General features: G+C 39.0%; 1 protein-coding gene across 1 annotated transcript in view; it reads left to right on the forward strand.

Moving 5' to 3' along the window:
• The first annotated feature begins 233 nt into the window (after window positions 1-233).
• Window positions 234-11898, forward strand: part of LRBA (LPS-responsive vesicle trafficking, beach and anchor containing) — a 419049-nt gene continuing 407384 nt past the window's right edge. The window contains 1 exon segment of the mRNA XM_009327509.1: window positions 234-467. Coding sequence (XP_009325784.1) covers window positions 234-467 — 234 coding nt within the window.

Genomic DNA, 11898 nt, shown 5'->3' on the forward strand with positions numbered 1-11898 from the left:
ACCAGCCGTAGGGCAGAGAGCTGCTGACAGACGCCTGCTGCTGAGGAGAAAGCTGGGACTCCGAGGGCGCGTCCTCCCTCCCTACCCCGCCGGGCGCGGGTTTCCTCAGGAGCCGGAGCTGACGGGGAGGAGTGGGCCGCCGGTTACCTTCCCGGGAGCCCAAGTCGCTCCTTCTTCCCGGAGCGGCGAGTGTGCCGCTGGCGCTTCAAGTCGTAACCTGAAGTGAACTAGCCATGGCGAGTGAAGACAAACAAGTTGTTCAGCCAACAGGTGATGATGGAGGAGGAGGAGGTAGTGGAGGAGGAGCGGTAAAAGAAGGAAATGCTGCTGAAGGGGGAAGTGTGTTGCAGCCTTTGAATCCAGGAGTCCCCATCCGAGGGATCAAGATGAAATTTGCTGTGCTGGCAGGACTGGTGGAAGTTGGTCAAGTGTCCAACAGAGACATAGTCGACACTGTGTTTAATCTGGTAAGTTGATTGCCTTTTTGGGCATGAGAGAAAAGAGCGGCATATGCATGCAGAAGAATCCCATGCTTTTTGATGTTATTTTTATGTCAATATTTTTTTACATGTTTACACTTTCACCATACTAGATTTCAGCTAGGTTCTTTTTACTTATGGATCACAAAAACTGAAAATAAACCATATGAGCCTCTATATATACATTTAAACTTGAAACAACTGTAAACAGCATCCTCCTTAGTTTGCCTCAGAGAAATTGTTGCTTTATTTGGAACTGAGAAGTGTATTGTTATGTTTAAACATTCAACAGTTGTACTCAACAAGAAAGTTAAATGTTGATTTAGTAACTCAAACCGTCATCAAAACACACACGTTGTTGTTTTAAGTCAAAACAACTCTTCTCATGAAGGTGTTTATGTCCCTTTTTGCTTCCCATTTGCTTTGGAAGTAGGCAGAACTTTCATGTTCTGTTTGCAGGGCATCCCCTGTAGACAGGGGTGTCAGGGAGCAGTTAATTCAAATGCTTTACTTACTCTCCTTATTGGGAAGAGTAGAACATGGTTTCAGTGTCCTTTTTTTTATTAATTAGGTAGTCAGCTGCTATTTTTTGAATACAGTATGGATGTATTTAATACTTCATAACATCTCACTAAATATTGAGGATACAACTTTTCCTGTCGAAGCTGCAAACATAATATATACTGTTGAACTTCTTGGGCCACATTTAAAACAATTAGGCTAGTTGTTAATGTTTGCTTGCTAAAGGAGACCAAACATTAGGAGAAAAACTGTCTTGAAGTTTACAAAGATATTCTGCTATTATCAGAGATCTCAAAACATCTCCAAAAATACTCATCGTTCCTCCTTCTTCCTTTTAGTGCGCACCTTTGACTTTAAAACACTGTGGTTTCTGACAAACCAGGAAGTGAGAACATGTAATAGTATAAAGCTCAGTAACAGGGAAAGTTGACGCAAACAGCATACTGTTTTTTAAATGCTATTTGCATTTCAGTTATTTTGTTAGTAGTATTCTTTGCTACATGCAAGTTTTAATTGTCACTAAATATTTGTGTGTGCTGTGTTTGTTCAATGTTTTCTGATCTTATCTTCTTGGGTTATGATAAATGTTTATGTTTTGAATATTTTCGTATTAACAGAGTGTAATGCTCTAAATTGTTTGGATGAAAGTCTCAATACAGAGGAATTGCAGATCAGAGGTTTCATGGATGCTTCAAGTATGAGAAAATTATTTAAGTTACTTAGAGTCCACTTGACAATTGTCCTTGACAAAAGCCAGTGCTCAGATATATGGACATGAGGTTCAAAAGGGAATTCTGTTAAATAGTTTATGATTTAGGACACTTGTGTGAGGGGAAATTCTTCATGAGTGTGTTAAAATTTTACTTTGTTTCTAGCATGGTTTTTTGAGTGGTGTACTGGAGGTGTATTTTATGGCAGCAATGGAAAGAGGGTCAGCAGAATAATTAAAAATGTAAAAGTTCCTTGATCCTGGGATTCCTTTTCTGCTCCATTTTGGACAAGAGAGGAATGAAAAATTCAGCTTGATTCAGAGAATCCTTGATTTTTGATTTAAGAGGTCTGGAGAATTTGACCTGTGGACTGCATTCTCCTGGATCTTCATTTCCCAAATAGAAGTAGGAGAGAGTTTCTGGCCCTGGAAATTTTTGAAACTGTGTTTTCACTTTTTCTGCAAGTGAAACAACGTCCCTGACCTCTCTGAGAAGATTCCCCAACCATTCCAGCACACCTGCTATGATGTGGGAGGCTAAAGTTCATGTTCCTGCACCATGTTATTTTATCAGAGCAGTAGTAGTCAGTTGACAGCTATCATGAAACAACCAATGGTTTGGTAGTAAGGACACTTTATCTGGATTATGTGAGAACAAAACCCAAATTTTTGGGCAATATCAAAAAAAGTAGGTCCCCTGGTTTCTCTGAGTCCTGGGAAAACATTTCAACTACTGGTGGCTACTTTGGAAGGAGAAGATGTCTCCGTGTTCTGTGGTTGTATTAAAACTGGAATGCTTAAAAAATGAGACCAGCCAACAAACTCATAGTTTTTGTTACAGAAAGCATCTATTTTCTGGATTTTTTTTTTTTTTGTAAAAGCTGTTAAACTGACTTTTTAATATAGCTTTCTGGGATGTGAAGTCTCCCTACAAAGCAATACTCATCCATCTGTCATTGAGTTCTGCCTCCATTCAGTCGTTAGCTGTGACCTCTTTGTTTTGTTGATTAATACCTCTGAAATCGCACTGATCAGAATTTAAGGCATGTGAAGTATTGGTTACCAATGGTGTACTTACTTTTCTGTGCGTGTATGCAGAAAAGGTTTAACTTTTATATGAAAAAGTGATTCTTAGCTATCGCTTTTCTGGTAGTTTGTTTCCCAGAGTTTACTCGTGTGTGCAGGTTAAATTGGGGGTATGAAAATCATGCTGTGATCTGTTGTTACTAATGGGGTTAAGCCAAACATATCCCCTCCTATTGGGTTTCATTCAGTTTGGTGACTCATAACTGCACTACCTCAGCAGTGTTAGGAGAAATCAGCTAGCTCGCTTCTTGTACTTTGAAAGGAGGAGACATACGGTATTTGGGGGATTTTTTTATCACTGAAGTGAGACGTCTTTAGACCAGAGTGGGAGGAGGGCTGGGCAAATCTGTGTCGAAAGGTGTTTTTACATCCTTATTCTTCATAGCATACCCACCCTCAAACGTGAAGGGTTTATTTTTTAGAAAGAGAGCTTAGCTGACCTAATTTTTAATTCTTGAGCAAACATGTTGCTCTAATTATGCTCTTCAAGCTTGCTGTAGCATATGGAGGTTATGGTGAATTTCTTTGTGATGGAGAGTCAAGAGAAGCCCAAAGTGCTGTCTTGATGTTCCTCATCTTTAAGGATTTAAGAGATAGTCATGCTTTATATGTGAAGGACTCAGAAGGTCAAAAATCTAAAGTGCGCAGTAATTGACCTGCTGCTTATTGAAGAAATTTAAGCTTCTGTAGTCCTGATTACTTGAGCAAATAACTTGTTTGGCCCAGCAGCGTTGGATCTTGAAGCTGAGAACCACATACAACATTTTCTCTGTCCAGCAGTATAACAGAGTGCTTAGTGAGCTCACCTCTAGCGTGCATCAGAAAAATAGTAGTCTCATTTTATTGTCTTTGGAAATTCTACTCTTGGAAATATTCAAATTTATCTGCTTTATTTTGATCAGTATTCTCTGAGAACCTAGTTTTCCAGCCCATGTTAGATATGGCTTTGTGTATTTCAGCACTTCTTAAAATTGGGAAGGAAAATACTGACTTTAGAGAAGCTTATTATTCTGTGAAAAACTTTGACAGGACATTCTTGTTCAAGTATTAATCTGTTTTGTTACTTTTCTGACAGACAGTAAGCTAAACTATGGATATGTATTGCTCGTGCATTGTGAATTATATTTTTAATTGACCTTGGGCAGCAATAACTCCTTGAATTTCCTTTGTATGCAAATCAGGTGAATTCCTGTTCATTACCTCATATCTGCCTCCCCCCCCCCCTTAGTTTATTAAAATAAAAAACCTCCTGGTAGGAGAAGATGATAGAATGGAAAAATAAATTATTTACAGTGGGATCTGTTACTAACTTAAAATAGCTATGTGTTTTTCATAGTAAAACAGAAAGACAAGTTGACCTCCTACTAATGAAGAAACTTTCAGATAGAGTAGTAGAAATAACTCAGCAATTGGCAAAATTTAAAAACATACATTTATATATATATAAAAGTTAGTTACAGTACTGTGCTACTAGTGTCAAAGAAGATTTTTAGGATCTGAAGTTTTCAGATGTAGAGAACGAATTCTGTTCTGAAGGCTATACAACCTGCATTGGAAATATAGGAGGTCCTGGAAGATCTTTTCTAGATTAAAGTTCTGGGTGGAGCTTCTGGTCTACTCTGTTCTAACTGGGCTTTTCTTGTATTGTATGTCAATGTTGTCTTGCTTCCAAGTTATTGCAAGTTTCTTGTTTGTTTATAAAACTTAGATCATTGGATATCCTTGTCTTTCAGTAGCTAAAGGGCTTTCACTGACAAGTGTTTTGTTCATAATGAATGCTGTATGTGCAGGGGTTAACTATACTGCATTATTAGGCTTGCAGTGGGAAATGGATGTTCTGGCAAAATTCTGCTATGCTTCAAGCAGATGACTGTACAACTAATGTCTTTCTCTGTGGTGTTGGTATAGTTCAGTTTGGGGACTTCATGCCAGAATTTACTTAGGTCTCAAGTCAATTAGTGTATAGAGACAACAACATTCTAGACTTTCTGGTCTTCTCTAAAGAAATGCCATACCTTGCTCTAAGCCAATTTTGTTTTAAAAAGCTTTAGTACTTCTAATTGTTCTATTGACTACAATATAGATTCAGTTATTTGTTTCTGTTCCTTTCCCTCCCCCCCCCTCAGTCTGTGTTGCAAAGACTTTTTTTTAATGTTCTGTCTGTCTTTTTGGTAAGGAGAATGTGCTGTTGCTTCTGATTCTGTTCATGGATTATGAGGTCCTCACCAAGAGTCCCCTAGTGACGAAGTGCAAATGAGAAAGAAATCTTAGTTTTTGTCACCTTTTGGAGGAAAAATAATGAGATCTGAGGAGCAAAGACTAAAATTACTTTAAAAACTTAATTTGTCACCACTCTCACTTCTGCCAGACTTTACTAAAACCACAAACAAAAATCAATGTAACTTTTTAAAATTCTTACTGTTTACTTTCCTTGTTTCTTCTTTTAAAAGTGACCTTCTTCCCTAACCCCACTTGGCTTGTTTTATAGAACAAATCTGAGATAAATTTTAGGACTGCCACTGGTTTGCCTTCTGCTCATGTGCCGTCTGCTCTTTTTGTCATGTCTCCATTGCTATGGTTCCTGCACTATAAACTCTTTATTGTTATTCATATTGAAAGCTAATGGCATCACTTGCTCATACAACAGGTTTCTAATTTGGTATGAATGCTTCTGAAACACTAGTACAATGGATTTTATGAAGTAGAAATTCCCCTTTTTTCATCTCTGGTCACAGACTCTTTTTGCATGTACCTTGTAGAAAACACCAAAGCTTAATGCTGATAGAATTACATGTATTACAGTAGTAAAAATGCACCATAAATGTCTTCATAACTGTGCATTGTTTTCATTACCTCACTGCTGATGAAAAGTGAGAGTAACCAAATAGTTTCTAGAGCATCACTGAATATTGTGCATTTCTTAATATATGCAGTCTTCCCTAGTAGGTTCCCAGTAAGTACACCTCTGGCTACAGTTGTCCTAGTTCAGTCACTTCTGTCCATTTACAGTATAGACGATAAGGTAAGTCTGTGGCTTTAGCTGGGTCAAGCTTGTAGTTTTATTTTTTTAAATCATAGTAAATTGGACAGTCAGCTGCCTTAGTGATCATGCATGGTTTTACTCTTGGTGAATGAGTGGAATTCAGCAAAAGATCTGTAATGCTTCCAAGTCTGTCTCAATGTCCTTTTTATAAAATACATCAGATGCCAACTTACTTCTTGCTGGCCCCTTCACAGTGGGAAGCTTGTGCCCAGTTTGATGAATAAATTTAGACTCCCTGATTCCAAGTCATCTTCATGCTTTTGAAGACATCTAATTTGGGATCTGGTAACAGTAAAAGGTGATTTTGGTAAGTTTAGCTGACTAAATGAAGCGGAGAGATGTCTTTCACCAGGCTTTACCTAGTTAAAAATTGTTGAGTAATGGGAGTCACTTGTCCTTCACTTAAAATAAGAATTACAGACCTCCATCTTGCTAGAATGTATTCTGAGTAGTTATGGATACACTTACTATTGAAGTGATGTGTACTGTTTTTTTTTTCAGGTATTGACACAACTTGGACATTACTTTGTAGTTAATGGAAATATCACCCTACGTAGTAAGTGTAGGAATTTAGGGAAATTTTGTGGTCAGCTGAGAAAGACGTGGAATGTAGTAGGTGAGATGGTAATGGCAGTTTTGGATTAGACATGCTGATGATTTAGAAGAAAATTGTCTAGACTCCGAAGAGGAGCTGATTTGTAGTTTGGCTGTGGTATCAACTAATTTCTGTGACTGCAACTTACAACACACTGTAGGATGACAAAATCTTAAGACCACACAGGAAAATGTTCAGTTTTTCTCACTCTTCCTTTAACTGGCCAATTTTTATAGCTTCTCATGACCAATCGGAAGTTTCGAGTGTCTGTGAAAGCCTGTGAATGACACGCGCTCTGTGTTTTCCAGAAGTGTTGGCATCCTGTACTGCCATTAGTAGGCTCTGTACAAACCTAAAATAAAGCTAAAAAAGCAAGGCTGAACCAGGCATTTACATATACCATGTCTTAATAGTGCAATATTTGATAGACAATTTTTAATCAGCAGTCCGTTCTACAAGTAAACCTGTTTAAAATGTGTTCATAGCATACTTTAGAATTCCCCTTTAGAGGGGAACACATCAGTTCAATGACAGATTTTTCTAGTTGGTGTCCTGTAACGAAGGAGAGAGAGTCAGATATCTATTGTGGTTGCTTTGCTCTCTCTAGGTAGTGTTTTGTATCACCTCTGTCAGACAATACTGGGCTAGATGGACCGTTGGCCTGGCTCACTAGTGCAGATAGCACAGTAATGTAGTGGCCATATGGACTGGCTCAGGAAAAGCATTTGCGGATTAGGGAATAGAATTAAATTAGTCAAAAGCATCAGGGAAATAGGTGGATGGCATGTCAAGGTTGCTACAAAGGCTGGACATTGCAGAGTGAGATAAAAATAGATAATTATTCATGTCTGTTGAAAGAGATTATTGGAGGGATGAACCAAAGTGTGCAGATTCAAGAGGACTGTGAGTAAAGAGAAGTTTTTTGAAGTGGCTGTATTGGATGAATACTGGAGGTTGAGGAAAATCAGAGATGAGGTATTTGCTTAATTCTTTTTTAAGGCAGTGTGGGTTTGGTACGGTGTTCAGTACTCAGTGGCTAGTCAATTGTACATTCAGATGCTGAAGCTTGCTGAGAAGTCCTAGTCTTCTGAAAATCAAGTGTGCATTTTTTTTTTCTGTTAAGATTTCAAGTCTGATGAAAGATAAAAATTAACTTTCTCTATGGTTTCTTTCACTATCTGTATATTTGTTTTACTGCCTATTGGGGAACCTGCAGTCGTTCTGAACTGTATCCCACTTGACATAGTGTTCTGACTTTTTTTTTTTTTAACTAGATAAGTTGGTAACTTAAAGCATTTATAGCTTCTGTCTTTATGCGGTCATGAAGTTTTTTATGAACCTTAAGGAGGAAGCTTTAATTTGTTGCACAGATTAAATAAGCTCTACAGTTTAGTCACTGGATGTGAAATACCTACTTGCTACCTTCAGTGTTTCTGTGTATAAAACCCTTTAAGAATCTTTTCTGTCAAATTCAGTCTTGCATGCATTAAATTTATGCATATCTTTTTACAGAACTTCTATTTATTTTAAATGGGTCAATCTGGAAGAAAGTTTTTGTTCATAATCACTAATTACAGTTAGCTAACTTTCTGCCATTCAAGTGTCTTCCCCAGCCCCTAGAGGCCTTGCTGGCCTCTTCATAATGTTTTGCATGATGGTTTTTGGTATTAGCTTGACCTAATTACTAATGTCCTAATTTAGATTACATTTCTGCTTTAATTCTGGATTTTTCTGTTAGACTTGGTATCCTAGAGCATATTATTGCCTGTCCAAAAACTAGGTTGGTAATTTTTTTTTTCCTCTGGGAAACCTTCAGACTTTGGGAGCTCCAGCCATTTGCCAGGAATCTGAGGACTCTAATTAATTTGCATAAAACAGGATACTATTGCCACCTGCTTTTTTTAATACCACGTGTGACCAGTGGAGACTGTAGTTTCCAGTATGCAGTGCTCCATATTTAGAGCAGATAGCAATCGAGAGGCATCCTTGCACAACTGCTGTAATCAAACTCACTAAATAATGATGCTGCATGAGTTGCAATTGTACCTTTTCCTGAGACACTGTAGTCTTTGTGCTGATACCGAAAGCTTGTTGTAATTTGTGAAGAGCTTGCACTGCTGCAGTTCTTTAGACTCCAAAGCTTCACAAATAGACAAAAGTAGTTTCTAAATAGAAACTAATTTGTGGAGAAGAAAACTTAACGCCTTCCATTGCACTGGATTCCTCTAGTAATAACTGGGGAGCTGGGAGCAGCTACATCCCAGGCATGATTTTCTTGTTAATAGCTGCCTTGAGATGATATTTAAATGAGAATAGCTAGTGGGAATAGGATGTGCTCTGTTGCCTTCTGTAAAGTGCTTTGCGAGTTTGGGCTGCAAGTCTCTTTACTGCAGCCTGCATATGAGTAGTTCTGTTGATGTTTTTGTATTCTACATACATCTAGCCAAAAAATTTCATATGCACTATACAGCAAATTCAGATTACTTTTGGTGTGACTGAAAAGCTGGAAGTGAGTTGTTCAGGCAAAAACCTGGTCTGTTTTGTTGATGCAACTGAAGAAAGCAACACTTAAAGAGCTACTGGGTTAGCTTTCCTTTGCAACTGAAAATCAAAACCAGAGTAATCGCTTAGGACTCATCTGTTCTATGGAAGTGTGTTATGTGTGTTCGTGTCAACCCCTCCCGCCTCCCCCCTTTGCCGTCAGCAGTTGTTCTCTGTGGTGTGGACAGGAGTTACAGAAATAAATTAATGAAATGAAGTCCATTCTATTTGCTCCACTTAGATACTCCAAATTTCTAGTTTTATACTGGACTAGCCCTGTAAAACAGTAACTGTAACAGTGCATAGGGTGACGTGTAGCTTATTTATTCTCTTGTTTGGGAATGCTGAAACGCTAGAGGCACCAGTAAGCAGCCGGTAAGAGGGTCACTGCAGTGGGAGAGCAATTTCTCGCAGCAAGAGAACCAGTAGCATCTTACAGTGGACTGGGAAGTATGTGATTATAGAGTCCAGGATGCTGACTGTTTGCTTGATAAACCTCTCACAAATTGGTTCCTTTATCAAACTGTGCAGATTTGGGTGGGAATTGTACTGGTTGCTTTCCCAAATATGATTGCGATGGGAATGGGTGGGGAGCTGTTTGGTAGAATAAGGTAAACCCTGTTGCTGTAGAATTGCTGAATAAAGGCTTTGCAGATCCTGCAACTTTTAAGTTTTAGTAGTCTATTATTAGAGAAGTCTTTAGGTTATGCTGGTTGCACTTCTTGGGATTAAAACTGTGTTCCTAATAACAATTGTTTTTTGCAGGATTATTAACGATTCAGGTGGACCTTGGAATCAAGTAGTGCTTACCCCCCCCCCCAAAAAAAAAAAAAAAGGTTTTTTATGTGGAATCATAGACATAAGTTCAAAAAAATGGCCAATGTTACAGAAGTAGAATTGCTGATAAGCCTTAAAACAATGCAATCGGAGGGAGAATAGGAACCAAATGACTAATGTTTGTAATGGTGCGTGACTGTTAAATAAACAAATGGAAACTATCAGTCCAGTCAGCATCTGCCTCCTGCTAATGTGTTTGTTGAAGCTAAGCATGTGATTTGTCTGTAGTTTTGGTTGTGAACTTGATTGAAAAGAACTTGCAAGCTTTCCCCCTCCCCCTCCCCTGATGGGAGCTTAGTTACACTGTAGGATTTGGTTCCAGTGTATAATTTAGGTGCCGTAATGCCTCTTCTGTGAAGACTAGGCTCACACACAGTGAAGAATGCCAGATTCATGGGTATGGAGAGGAGGCACAGAAAGAAACAAACCTCAGACCTTGTGGTTAAGGTGTTTGAATAAGGTTCTCCAGTCACTCATATATGACAGGAAAGGTTTGGAGCTGGAAGACAGTGGATTTCTTGCCCACATATTTGGGCTTTAGTAAAGTTTTCTTTATGGTGTACAGAATCCTGATTTCCTTCCTGGAAGGTGAATTATATTCAGGTGGAGGGCTTTGTCCGGTGACTGAAAGATCACCAGGGTTGGTTAGACACATTTCAAAAAGATAGAATTTAGATGACAGAAGCTTGGGTTTCTTGCTTCTGGATGGTGCTATCATTTTGCAGAAAAGTGATATCCCTATTTCCAACTAGATCTTGTTTTAGGAGTGTGCTTAGTACTTCTGTGTCCTGTCTTGAGAGGAGCCATGAGCAAGCTGAAAAAATGTCACGTAACACTTCTAGATACAAGTCAGTGTTGTGTATTGTCTGTCCCCCCCACTCCAAAAAGGGGAAAAATAATTTTCATAGTCAGATGGTGTAGATGACTGTAACAAGGAAACTTGTCAGTTCAGGCTTTCCCTCAGCTAGGTTTTGTGTGGCAAATTGAGAAGCCTGGAAAACTGGATACAAAGTAAAGTTGGGGAAAAAAAAAAATCAAAGTTTCACTTGAGAGCTAACTTCATCTTGATGCCTTTGCTGTTGTTCTTAGCACTTCAAAGATGGATATGTCTGTAGGGGTTTTTAATTAGATATGCAAAGAGTTGTTGGGATCTCTTTCAATTCCAGTCATATGAATAGAGGTAGAGGTAAAATTTTAGAGGAGCAACTTAACTCTGCCCAAAGAAACTGTCCTAAAATATCATCACAAATGAACAGTTTAGTTTAATCACTGTAACTGTGCTGTAGTAAAACTTGATTATAAACTATTTGTTTCAAATTCAAACTTTTAAAATCAAATCCTGACTGTCTAAATGTCATGATCTTGTGACTGTCCATCACATTAGAAAGGTTGTGGCGGACTGGTGAAGTTACCAGTGGCTGGAAAAGGGGTGTCGTGGTTTAACCTCAGCTGGCAACTGAGCACCGCACAGCCACTAGCTCACTCTCCCCCCTGCAGTGGAATGGGGGAGACAATTGGAAGAGTAAAAGTGAGACTGAGCATGACATCACATGGTATGGAATGTCCCTTTGGCCAGTTTGGGTCAGCTGTCCTGGCTGTGCCCCCTCCCAGCTTCTTGTGCACCTCCAGCCTTCTCAGTCGGTAGAGCACGAGAAGCTGAGAAGTCCTTGACTAGTGTAAGCACTACTTAGCAACAACTAAAACATCGGTGTGTTATCAACATTGTTCTCATACTAAACCCTAAACACAGCACTATACTAGCTACTAGGAAGGAAATTAACTCTACCCCAGCCGAAACCAGGACAAGGGGAAACATAACCCCCATTTTTAAAAAGGGAAAAAAGGAAGACCCGGGGAACTACAGACCAGTCAGCCTTGCTTCTGTGTCCAGCAAGATCATGGAGCAGATCCTTCTGGAAACTATGCCAAGGCACATGGAAAACAGAGAGGTGATTGACAGCCAACATGGCTTCACTAAGGGCAAATCGTGCCTGACAAATTTGGTGGCGTTCTATGATGGGGTTATAGCATTGGTGGATAAGGGAAGAGTGACTGACGTCATCTACCTGGACTTGTGCAAAGCATT

Source organism: Pygoscelis adeliae, unplaced genomic scaffold (genome assembly GCF_000699105.1).
Source record: "Pygoscelis adeliae isolate BGI_AS28 unplaced genomic scaffold, ASM69910v1 Scaffold157, whole genome shotgun sequence".
Classification (NCBI taxonomy): Eukaryota; Metazoa; Chordata; class Aves; order Sphenisciformes; family Spheniscidae; genus Pygoscelis; species Pygoscelis adeliae.